The sequence below is a fragment of the Dermacentor andersoni genome, chromosome 1, assembly GCF_023375885.2.
Source record: "Dermacentor andersoni chromosome 1, qqDerAnde1_hic_scaffold, whole genome shotgun sequence".
NCBI classification, from domain to species: domain Eukaryota; kingdom Metazoa; phylum Arthropoda; class Arachnida; order Ixodida; family Ixodidae; genus Dermacentor; species Dermacentor andersoni.
In genome coordinates, this window is record NC_092814.1 from 50,782,809 (window position 1) to 50,795,605 (window position 12,797).

Genomic DNA, 12,797 nt, shown 5'->3' on the forward strand with positions numbered 1-12,797 from the left:
TACTGTGTGGCTTGTAGTCCATAAACGCCATAAAAAGTGCGCAGGAAACTACGACTTCGGCAACGTCTTCTAGCTTATTCCTCTCCTAGGCCCTATATGGTTGCCAGTTATATGCTTACCGAACATTTCAAGGCATTGTTTGGCATGTGGTAGATCATTTAGTAATGGCTTTGTAACCACAGAGCTTGTCACGATCGGCCCTCACCTCATGCTCTCCGCACGCTCGGAAGCTATAAATTGTCATTTGCTGTCAAGTGGTGAAGGCCCATTTCTCAAGTGCCTTTCCTTTATATACATTTTTTTATTAGACTTAAACATTGTCACGCGAACTTACACCCTAGTATTTTTCCTTGCTCCTTAATTAATGGCAATATGACAACATATCTGTTCATACACAATTTTTTGTAAATACTCTGTTTAAAAATGGAGTTTGGTAGAGACTTCTTAAAATATTTCTTAAATTCTTTTTCTCCACACTCACTTCTTTTGCGGTGAAGTATCAGTGCACAAATGCACACGATGAGAGCCTTTCCTTAAATTTGATTTTTTTATGAATAGGCTATAAAATTGTCCTGTGACACTTCCTTTATAGTCTTGTTTTCTATGCCATATCTCTATTGGTGGAATTAAAGACTACAATGAAATGTATCAAGCTTCACACAATTCGTACTAATGTAGGACTGTACCAACCTGCACGTGTCAGCAGTCATAATTTTGTGTTACCATTGAAAAGCTTATATATTCAAGGAAAAGAACATCCTCACTTCCCTCAACTGTTCTTCTTTAAAAGTATTGCTAGTCTGCTCATATTTTAGTACAGCAGTTGCACAAATGGAAGAAGTTTGAAGTATCACTAGTTTCATGTTTACCTGCATCAATCACTGTGGAGCTGTGGAGGGAGCCTTGTCAGATGCCTCCATTTGAGGAATCAAAATAACTAGAATAATTGGACAAGCCTACACATTCTGCCCATGTAAAAGCTTTTATCAAGTTTATCAACTTCACCAACTGAGGCAGTGGAATTTAGTCATATTTTTGCAGGTCTTGAGGCCATGATTCCTCTTTCTTTCTTGCACAGCTGCTATATAATAATCTCAACAGCGGCATCAATGGCCCATGTGCTTCCTTGGGAATTGGCCAATAATTTGGGAGTATGACAGATGCATTGCAATCCGGTGTTTGAATGCAGTCCAGGGATGTATTTTTGGACGATCACTTTTGCGTGGCAGAGTGCTCAGCCAGCTGATCAGCTCATAGTTTTGCTTAACCAACCAATAAGCATGCAATGAAAGTGATATTCCCGAAAGTTACTGTCTGTGAGCTCACCCGGTTTTTTAAGTGTGCATTGAAAGTGGCATCACCGAAAGTGACCATCTGAAGATAGGTCCCCAGATTGTGCTTGCATTATTGAAAGGCTCCATTTACATATGTGCAATGTTTTCGTAGTACACCAATAACCGTGACTGTACAAAACCGTAAACTTTACTACCTGTGCAACTGAAGTATACCCACTCACACAAGTTTTCTGGGTCACAACAGCCACAAAAATACCAAGAAGCCGACCATTGCAATAGAGGACGAATGAAACAGCAGGTGAAAACCTCCGGGGAACACACGAGGAAGACTTCCTTGAAGAATCTGCCCCAGCTGCAGAAGAACAAAATTACAAGAGCTCAATAAAGTTTTCCCTCCCTCCCTCCCTCCTCATAGTCAATGCATTTACCCTATAAGGACCGTTGTTAGTACAGACGACTGGTGGATTGGACTGATGGGGTTTAATATTCCAAAGAAATATATGGGCTATCAGAGATGCCATAGTGTGGGGCTTTGTATTTCTGATCACCTGGGGTTCTTTTAACATGCGCCCAAAGCACAGCACACAAGCACTCTTGCATGCCATCCCCCTTGAAAACAGATCAGTGAATGGTTAGAACTGGTAAAATTCAGTAATTTTATTTTACATGGCTACCACATACAGTAGTCTCAGTAACAAACGTGGTACAAACAACACAAAAACAAAAGACTTCCCCGCCATCTCCACTCAGTGCCACACGTAAGCATTAATTCCAATAAAATATGCAGCTTCCCACGAAACTGCTGTGGCAGTTAACATGGACTGTTACAGTTCCACTGGAATGCTATATACTACTTGGCACCTAAAGTAGGAGAAAAAATAAAGAAGAGGAAGGTGCAGGAAAGACATTTCATGGCAGAGAAAAGTCTTGCCAACAACCTTAACAATGTGCACCTGAGTGCAGTCATCTGTATATCATGGGAGCACTATGTGGCAGTGTTAAGTGAATGCCGACACCTAGCACACTAGTTACTGCAACTGGCTGCAGCCACCAGTGGCACAGCCTTGGCTTTGGCCAGCTCAGTAGCCAGCTTAGAACGAAGGCGCTCCTTCTCTGCTGGATGGGTCCCAGGGAACATACGCTCCAGGACATATGTAAATCCTTTGGATGCCTTTGCAGCATTCTGTTTGAAGCGTTCCACACCAAAGGCTTGGATGGCGCAGGAGAAGCCGAGAATCGATGATGAAACCCAGGCTCTCCGTTCTACCACGGTATGTTTAGGGTTGTCAGCGGCAGGCTTGTAGATGCATTTCTCCTCTACAGACTGAAAAAGAGCATGGCACAGAGGTCAATGCAGGACAAAGGTTTTGTGATAAGCTACAAATGCAATGCAAGAGTTAAAAACTATGCACAACTAGCTTGCTAGCTCTGTACTGCATCTTGCTGTGCTATGGCAAACAGTATTTGGAAACATTTCTGATGTGGTTAGAATTTGTTACAGTGACATCCAGCAGATACAGAGTCAACTTTACTAATACATTTCAATGGAGTAATACACTTCCTATGAACACAAAAAATGTGAAAAATACATTCGAATGGGAAGCAAGAGCACTATGCATATGACTTTCAAACGTCTTGGCAATTGCATGTAATTTTGCACAAGAACTATGAAATGAGAGACCAAACAGCAAGTAAAATAAAAAAAAACCTCATCTTGCATAAATAGCAGTGGACATAAGCAGAAGGGTAAATTGCCATGTAAACCAATGTTTCATGGTGTTTTGTCACTGCATCTGGAAGTGCAGAAAAAACTGATGAAGTTGAGGAGTTTCATTATGCATGTTTGAAGTTTAATGGCAGAAGTTATTTGACAAAACAGCATGCCAGTTTAAGTCATACATATTAACATTTCTTTATGCTAAATGTCTACAGGGTCTATCAAAATCCCTTGTTACTGGCTAAAAAAGTGAACATAAGTTGACATCTTCGTATCCCTACAAATACTTTGTAGGCTACATACTATCAGTATCCCTACAGACACCTTGTTTTTAATGGAAACTGTTCTGTCCTTAAAGCACCTGGTATTGAAGTTATACATGCTGACAAAAGTTACATTACTATTGCCATGAACTAATAAACAATAGGACGACAGAAGATGGCACTATCCACATTGGGTAACTTAACGGACGAAATAGCACATGTATAAACCTGAAAAATTCCTTTTTCTTTAATGTAACATATGCAAGACGCAGTATTCTGCAGAGAAGAACCTACACTATGAGCTTCTATGCACAAATGCTTTCACACCTGTAATACATACTCAGCCAAAGACCTATAAAAGTAAAATGTTGTAGCCACTGTCAACTTCAGAAGATTACTTCATTTATGCATGTCGAGATGCCTGAAAAAGGCCCTAGTGGTGGGCAAGACAGGGGAGCGTACATGAAATAAGCACAGTTTCATAACCAAAAAGATAAACATTGCTCAGGATGAAAATAGCAAACTTGTCCTTCATAAGTGCACATCAATTTCTGCAAAAACTGTAGTCAGACATCGTATTGAATGAATGCACACTATTCGGTGTTGACTAGTTTTGTGCACTTAATTGCTCATGAACATGTACAGTCAAACCTCAATTACCGAACACAGATATAATGAAATACTACACATAAAAGAGTAAATACAAAATAACAGTGTGTAATGAACATATGCTTGAACAAATATAGGATGAAATAAAAGTATTTTTCTGTCTTGTCCGCATTTCCTTTCTTTAACGCTGCGAGCCCGGTACTTTCAAGTCACTATCAGTATGACATAGCATTCATCACAAGAAAGTAGCGAGCGCATCCTTTTCAAGAAAGGAAATGCAAGCAAGACAGATGACGATTATTGTTGTGTGGCAAATATACACCCCAGAGGGCGTAGATTTGCTTAATAGTGTAGGGTGACTAGGAAACTTGCAAATTCACACACTTGCAAAAAGAAAGACATTTATACATGCTTTCAAGCAACGAGGAAAGCTACTGAACACCACTGTACTGGTTTATTTGCTGCTGCAACAGCAGTGCCACTTGCAAGATATAAATTTTTTTTTTTTACATTGTAATACACAGTGAAAAGAACATACAAATCCATAAAAATATGCCTTTTTATACAAAAATTACAGCGCACTTAATGAAAAGTAACTTATGTGCACCTATCTGTGGTCACGTAATAAGGATCCAAAGTTATTACCAAATTTACAGAGTAAAGGCATACAGCTTTTACGCAACTTTCTGTGCAGACTTAAAGTTATAACTTCTCTTTAAATCATGAGCACCCTCTTCCGATTCTATGAATATACTAGCACATACAATTCTACAATAATCTCATGACATTCTGTGCCATGAAGCCACATTGCTTTTTGTGTGCATTTTCAACTGGATGCATGAAGAAAAGGCATAATTATTCATTATGCATTTCGGGGAATTCTAGCACAATACCACTGTTACCTAACAAAACAATTTTTTGTGTGTGTGTCAGTACATGTAGCATTGCTTGGTGGTAAAGAGTGGGCACAAGGATTTATGACCACCTTTTGTGGTGTCAGAAGCAGCTTTGAGCAAACCAGAGCTATCACTTGGTGTTGCAAAGTACCAGCATCTTATTTATGCATTGGTTTTCTCAGCTCATAGCGATGCACAAGCAATGGTCATTGGTGCACCACATGTTTCAATGGCATGCAGGCTTTAGGCTGTAGTGAATCTTCACTTGTTTTCTCTTTCATCCCATTCTTCTAGGTAAACTAGCATAGACAGCAGAAATCTTTATTAAGAAATCACGGGCTTACATGCACTTGCGGTACCTGCTTCTTAAAATTGAAGTCTTTTACCTACAACTGATGCATCCACAAGAAGAATGATAAAGATGATGAAGGCTTAATGTTACTGCCCTGTGGTACAGGGTAAAAGTGCCTATTCACAAAGCGTCAGCCAAAGGAGCTTTGAGAGGGTAACAAATCCTCGCATCTATTGCTCGTAGCTAGACTATGCTGCATGTAATGAAAGCCACACACGTCACTGTTCACACCTGAATCAGTGCTGATGGCACGTCATGTTCAGGGGTGCCACCAGCAGACGCATGGTATTACCGTGTTGTCAATATTTCTGATGGCAGCCAGCATAGCAGTCCAAGACTGAAAGAGTGCCTGCGAATCTTCTCAGCCATGATTTAAGTTGTTCGTTTAGTTGCACAGACAATTTGTATCCTAGACTAGAAAGAAATTCAACATTTCTTCAGAATTGAAACCACTATAGTCGGTTAGAAATTTAGAAAAAAAGAGGCAGCCTCGCCCAGATGATTGAAGAGCAACAGCCGATTGCCTTCGCAACTGAAATAATCCCACTAAAAAAAAAAAAAGTGTGCTTCTAAAGCGCGTAACTGTAGGTATAAATAAAGATTTTTGTGTTCTGATGATTGGTTTGGTAGAGCTCTCATGATTGGAATGCTACAGCACATGCCGGATCACGAGAGAAAAATAACCCAGTGCCTTCTACAACGCTGTATGTCGTCTGCTATTTAGCTTCATTGCATGGGACAAAAATAGAAAGAGCAGCTCTGCATGGCTTTTGTGCTGGTTTACGTGTACACGGCACATTTTCTACTCATTTTCCGAGCTTAAAATGAGCCAGTTGCTATTTGACAAGTACCTAAAAAAAAAAAAAAAAAAAGAAACCATGCATTTATCGAAACCATTACAAACCTGGGATGAGAAGACGATCAAGGCAGGAAAGGTACAAAAATGCTTCATTCATCATTTTACATAAATACTCTTGGTTTTAAATAGCGTAAGATTTATATTTTTTTGGTTTTGTGTTTTCACAAACTTATTTTCAAGAATGTGATAGGTTTCCTTTTTTTCGTTCCTTCTCACTTTTTTTTTTTACAGCGACACAGTACACAAACATACCCGCCACTATCAGTAGGCACCAGACTTTGGCGAACTTTCCTCGTCCTAGCTTCACTTTGGAGCAAAACAAAACACCATGGAACAAACACGCAGGATGTTTGTTTGTAGCGGTGTGTCGCTGCGGGATCCTGTTTTCAGATGAAGCGTAGCGCAGCGTCAGCATGCTCGCTGCAATCTTTCGTCGCTCGGTCATGGCTCAGAATAAACGCATGTGGCACAAATGGTGCATCTTTAGCTCGCAATAATATTTCCGCCATGGTAGACCACCACAAACAGTTCGGGAATTCACTCTGACAAGGGACAGATGCACACGAATGATGCGACTTGGTCCAGTTTGAGGCGCGGGCGGCCATCTTCTTCATCGGCAGGGTCACTGGCCATCCGGCTCATGAGATCAGTCTAGAGTGCGCGCCCATTGGTGGAGGCTCATGTGCATCCAGCTTAGAGGAGTAAACGCCCCTTTTTTCTAAAGTTGCACCCGACTATAGCTGCATCCATTTCCTGAGCAATCTAAATAAACAAATCCCAAGTGGCTTGACCTGTTGATAAGGCAGAGAAGTCTCTCAATCAGCAAGACACCTAAAGTTGGTATACCTCACATCTCGAAAACTGGATAGTGACAATGCTCATGAACTGGGCAAACCAAGCCTGCTCAGATAGAGCCACTGTTTTAAAGAGGAACCCCAGACATAAAACGAGTTAAAAGAGAATGGGTACTTCAAGCTCAACAAATAGGGGTGGCAATACCCGTAGGTGTAACTACAGCAGTGACAGCTGGTGCCTTTGTACCTAGCAACCTTTTTTTATTCAAGCACATTGAAATTGAGGTATATCTAAAGATGATCCAGGAAAAATACGGAGAACGCGGGACATGGAAATTTAAGATGACTTTGGTCAGATAGAAAACAAATTTTCAAATAGAACACACCCTTTTATGCTGCATTTTGACACTGATGCTCAATGGTACAACAAATTATACGAAGAACTTAACCTGGAAACTAGTGCAATTTTACTAAAGAACCCAAGTACACAAAAATATGGCAAAATCACATCCCAGGAGATGTAGTTTCAAAGCAGAACTTTGCCCTTCATATTCTGAACTAATAATCTGATTCCTGCCACGCATGCATGTCAAGGCATTGCGTGCAATCCTACGAAATCTTTGGGCTTGTCAATTACACTGGTGAATGCCAAGAGAGAAGAATAAAGATCTGAAGGGCTTGATTTTCGTTAGACACGAAAGAGAAATTAATTGTGATGTTTAAACGAAATGAAGAAATAATAAAGAAAATGGAAATGAAAGCGGACGAAAAGACAACTTGTCTTGGATGGGAGCTCAACCCAGAGTTTCCATATTACGAGTGCAGCACGCGTAATGTGGAAGGTGTGTGTTCAGCTCCCACTTGCTGCACTGTGCACAGATGTTGTTGGATGCTGTAAAATGCCTGAAAACCACATGTTCAAGAACATAAGTAGCACCTATATTATGCATGCTTGGGTCAACAAGAATTAAAGAAAGCCCCTGGGCCTTTTCTGACCCCATGACACATCCAAAAGTGATTAGGAAGCCATCAACAGGTCTTCCAGCATTTTTTTCATATACAGTGATAAAAAGAGGCGAGCAACATCTGTACATGGACATACTTAAAACTGCCACTTATGTGAAGAATCAGTCAAGCCCCGAAACCCTGAGAGGTTCTTGAGCAGTGCTTGCTCAGAATTTAGCATTTGTTCACTTTACTAGACGAGGCAAAAGTGTAGAGCTTCTGGTGCTCAGCACGTGCCCTACAGACGAGACTTGTACAGTTGTCCACACTTCTGTCTAGAGTACTGAATCAGTGCACTGCGATGCAAAGAAATCAACATATGTGCTTTGTTGACCAGTTTGAGAGACAATGATTGTGACCAGCAGAAGCTACAAGGATCCCAAGGCAACACAGTGTTTAGCTCGGTACCTCGAACCCACCAGTTGCTGTGGTATTACTCTTTCCTTGCGTGCAGCCCAGAACTCAACCACTCGAGACAGAAGTGTGGATAATTGAACTAGAAATTTACGTCGAAACTGACAAAAACGCACTCTGAAATTCCTGCCAACAACGATGAAAAAGCCACATGTGCTCCATGACTTATGTCCAACAAGAGCAGAAAAAAAGAATGAAATAGAATTATCATGCAATTAACATTATACTAATCCACAAAAAGGGAGACATTAAGAATTGAAAAATTATGGACACATCAGCTTACTTCCAGTATTATATAAAATATTCACCAAGATAATCTCCAATAGAATAAGGGCAACACTGGACTTTCATCAACGAAGGGAACAGGCAGGTTTCAGGAAGGGATACTCTACAATGGACCACATTTATGTCATCAATCAGGTAATCAAGAAATCTGCAAGAGTACAATCAGCCTTTCTATATGGCTTTCATAGATTACGAAAAGGCATTTGATTAAGTAGAGATACGAGCAGTCATAGAGGCATAACGTAATCAAGGAGTACAGGATGCTTACGTAAATATCTTGGAAAGTATCTACAGAGATTCCACAGCTACCTTAATTATCCACAAGTAGAAAGATACCTATAAATAAAGGTGTCAGACAAGGAGACACTATCTCTCCAATGCTATTCATTGCGTGCTTGGAAGAAGTATTCAAGCTATTAAACTGGGAATAGGAGTAAGGATCAACGGCGAATAACTCAGCAACCTTCGATTTGCAGATGACATTGTCATGTTCAGCAACACTGGGGACGAGTTACAACAAATGATTGAAGGCCTTAACAGAGAGAGTATAAGTGTGGGGTTGAAGATTAATATGCAGAAGACAAAGATAATGAGCAATAGCCAGGCAAGGGAAAAAGAGTTCAGGATCGCCAGTCAGCCTCTAGAGTTTGTGAAGGAGTAAGTTTACTTAGGTCGATTACTCACAGGGAACCCCGATCAAGAGAAGGAAATTTAGATAAGAATAAAAATGAATTGGAGCGCATTCGGCAGACATTGTCAGATCCTGACTGGAAGCTTACCATTATCATTAAAAAGAAAGGTGAACAATCAATGCATTCTACCGGTGCCGACGTATTGGGCAGGAACTTGGAGGCTGACAAAGAAGCTCAAAAACAAGTTAAGGGCCGCACAAAGAGCAATGGAACAAAGAATGTTGGGCCTAAAGTTAAGAGACAGGAAGAGAGCGTTGTGGATCAGTGAGCAAACGGGGATTCTCAATAATCTAATTCACATTAGAGAAAAAAATGGAGCTGGGCAGGTCATGTAATGCATAGGTTAGATAACCGGCAGACCATTATGGTTAGAGAATGGGTGCCAAGAGAAGGGAAGCGCAGTCGAGGACGGCAGATGACTAAGTGGGGTGATGAAATTAAGAAATTCACAGGCGCTAACTGGAATAGGTTGGCGCAGGAGAGGGGTAATTGGAGATTGCAGGGAGAGGCCTTCATCCTGCAGTGGACATAAAGTAGGCTGATGATGATGAATGAACCCTATGAAATTCTTCCTCTAATCATGACTGGTCATGCCTCCACATTCTTGCATAATAAAGCACAATTTCAGTCAAGGAGCTGACACAAATGTTAGTCCATGACAGACATTAAGCACCAACCAAAGCTGTGCAATGTTCTTACAAATGAGCAAGAAAATTGCACACTAACAGTGAAGTGGTGGTGTTCTTTTGAACAATGGTTCTGAGGCGTTGAAATTCATCACAATGACTTGTACCTAATAACTGCATGCAACTAAAACTTACCATAATATGCTGGAGGCCAATATTGCGTGTATAGGTGACCAATGTCCTTGTGCGTGGGTCCACGACAGATTCTTCAACAATGCGCACGGACTTGGAACTGACAAAGCGCTCTCCCCACTTTGGTAGCCGGTTCATAGGATTGGTCTTGGTGAGTAAGCGTTTTGTGAACAGTTTTCCGCCTTCTACATATCGTGAAACGATGTCCTCTGTCAAGACATGCGTGCTGCAAACAAAACGCCAAACAGTAAACAGGCGAGCAAGAATGGAGCACAACACAAGCAGGTAAACAGTGCATACATAAATCAAGATTAAGTGCGGTCACCGAATGTTGGACAAAATGAACATTCTACGTCGTGTACACTCCGTAGTAATACTCGCCACGCTTTTTGGGCTGCCACTGCGTCAACATGGCCTATAAATTTGCAAAGCATCGTAGCGATAACGACAGACGTGTGCGTCCTATGCGTTATGTTGACAAGGGAGAATACAACACTAAACACTACTTCAAGCCTCTCATTACATGATATCAAAACATACGAAAGAAAAAAAAAAGCTGCTATCGCACAAATGTGCACACTAATGTGCAAACAGTTAAATTCTTCAAAATTCTCCAGGCTCTTACCTGTACGGGTTGGGGTACCTCGCCCAGAAACCTTGAGCCACTTGGTCCCACGAGAACTTGAACGTGTCCTTCCTCTCGTAAAACTTCACCATTGTGCTTTAATGCAGGAAACAGTAAGCATACCAGTTAGCTCGTTGAACGAAGGGCGACCTTTGCACTGTCTTTGCTTTTCAGACTCGACAGACGTTATATACTTAACCAAAGAGGTGTTTAATAACACTTGAATATCTGAATGACTGGTAAGTGCAATTACGCTAAATACATGCATTTTTTTCCTCACTATAAAAGCAGTTCAGTGGTTTTCGGCTAGCTCACAGGTCAGGTTACGTTACAACTGCCCTTGCAGACATGGCGGTGAGCTAGGCGTGCAGCGACCGCACATGTTTCATCCGCATGTCCCCCAGCTAGATGCACAGTAAACAACAACTTACTCACTACAGGCAGTTTTCGCACACGACAGAAATCCGAAGAGAAATAATCTACGTTGAAGAATCTGTTAATTTTATACGAAAACTCCAATACATCGCACCACTCGTAGAAGTTCCCGCATGGAACGCCGCACCGCACCACACACTGCCACGGGCACCGGGTGTATATAAAGAGGGGCGGAGGGGCTTTATGTGTATAGCGAACGAGGCGACCCCAGTGGCTCTGCTTGGCGACTGTCAAAAACAGACCATAGAATCATAGAACAGCTCTATGAACAGACTAAAATGACATCACTTGAGAACCTTGAGAGGTGTTCTAAGCAGCACACAAGGTGAATTTTAACAACGCCGCAAGTTGCACGTTTCGATCACAGCGGCCTTGTTTTTGAGCTCTAAGTTGTTTAACTGCTGAGAGCTGTGTCTAAAAATTAAGCCACTCGCGCATTTGTAGAAAATACGCCATACGCCCATGTGAGACCACGGGCCAGCTGCGACAGCGATGCTTTGTAGTTTTTTAAATAATGCTGCAGCATACGTGACCACGCCATGTATTGTTGCGTTCGAGTGATCTTCAAAAGAAGGTATATGTGATTGATTTTTTATATTAATTTGTATGCGCGTTTGTGCTCGCCGTCACAGTTTCAGTTTCGGTCGTCTTCTGGTGCTGTCATCTTGTTAACGGAATGTGATGGTGAATTGCAAAAATGCGAGCAAAAAAGGTTTAGACATCGTGAAAATGTTTCGCGTAGGTGATTTCTTTGTGCTTGTTAAATTAACTGTTGTGCCACTACACTGCGTGCTATTCTGGACCGTTCTGGACGTTGCCAAATTGCGCCATGTTATAGAATTTGGTGATGGCGTCATTTGACAATGTCCAGACAATGCCTCCTTTGGTCCAGCGGTGTGGTCAGGAATAGTATTGACGCATGATGTGTCAATCTAGCGATATCTCAAGGAGGTTTTTGATTTAATGCTGTGTATGTGCAAAAGTTTATCTTTCACATAGTACAGCACGCGGTCAACAGGTAAAACGAATAACTGCGCGATTGTGGCTACAATAGATTACTCCAGAACCCATCTCATGATGGGTGTCGATGTTAATGCGATATTAGCATTAAAGCAATGTAGCAACAGAAATCGTCTTCACTTGTTGCTGTTCCTCAGTGTCCCGGTACAACCCACTCTGGGGAATCGGCCATGAATCGGGCGGTGCAAGGGTACAATTTAAAGATAGCACTAATTTTGAGGAATATTATTTCAATCAGAACTGGTAACCGAAACTTGAGAAAATTGAAAGTAACGTATTTTTGATACGAACTATATTGTGCCTACATAATACATAATATAAAATTTTAATTGCAAAAGAAAAAAAGAAAGAAATTGAAAATTTTAGCACTGAATTCTTTTTATCTCGCACAGAAAGTTGCAAAAGGCATGGCAAACATTACTGCGGCTAAAACCCAATTCGGTAGCACCAATAGAAAGGACCACCGGCAGAATTCTTCACTGCTCTGTAGATCAGCGCTCCTCAGTATCACAATGCACGCTCTGGTGGTTGTTCTGGCGCATACTTCAGCAATAGTTCTGACACATGCCCACAGTGACGGATTGGCCAAAAATCAGGCGGTTAAGAGAAACGGACAAGAATGAATGAATTACTTCTGGGGTTTTATGTGCCAAAACCACGATTTGATTATGCGGCACGCCGTAGTGGAGGACTCCGGATTAATTTTGACTACCGGGGG

At 41.4% G+C, this 12,797-nt stretch overlaps 1 protein-coding gene across 2 annotated transcripts; it reads right to left on the reverse strand.

Annotated features, from left to right (window-relative positions):
• Window positions 1–1,927: 1,927 nt before the first annotated feature.
• prel (preli-like) lies at window positions 1,928–11,230 on the reverse strand. 2 transcript variants are annotated; one of them, XM_050193205.3, is made up of 4 exons: window positions 11,060–11,230; window positions 10,625–10,720; window positions 10,003–10,225; window positions 1,928–2,619 (listed from the first exon to the last, which is right to left on the reverse strand). In XM_050193205.3, exons 2-4 carry the CDS (start codon window positions 10,714–10,716, stop codon window positions 2,320–2,322), a joined length of 615 nt encoding a protein of 204 aa, XP_050049162.1. In that variant the 5' UTR covers window positions 10,717–10,720; window positions 11,060–11,230; the 3' UTR covers window positions 1,928–2,319. The 2 variants fall into 2 exon arrangements, with proteins under 2 accessions (XP_050049162.1, XP_050049161.1); XM_050193204.3 differs by having other exon boundaries at window positions 11,056–11,229.
• Window positions 11,231–12,797: the final 1,567 nt, after the last annotated feature.

Bases quoted from the DNA above. Each gene is read 5' to 3' on its own strand.
- prel (XM_050193205.3), bottom strand. From the start codon at position 10,716: ATGGTGAAGTTTTACGAGAGGAAGGACACGTTCAAGTTCTCGTGGGAC. The intron at 10,226-10,624 runs GTAAGAGCCTGG...TTTTGTTTGCAG, and splicing joins AGGTACCCCAACCCGTACAG to CACGCATGTCTTGACAGAGG. The intron at 2,620-10,002 runs GTAAGTTTTAGT...GCTCTTTTTCAG, and splicing joins TTGGCCTCCAGCATATTATG to TCTGTAGAGGAGAAATGCAT.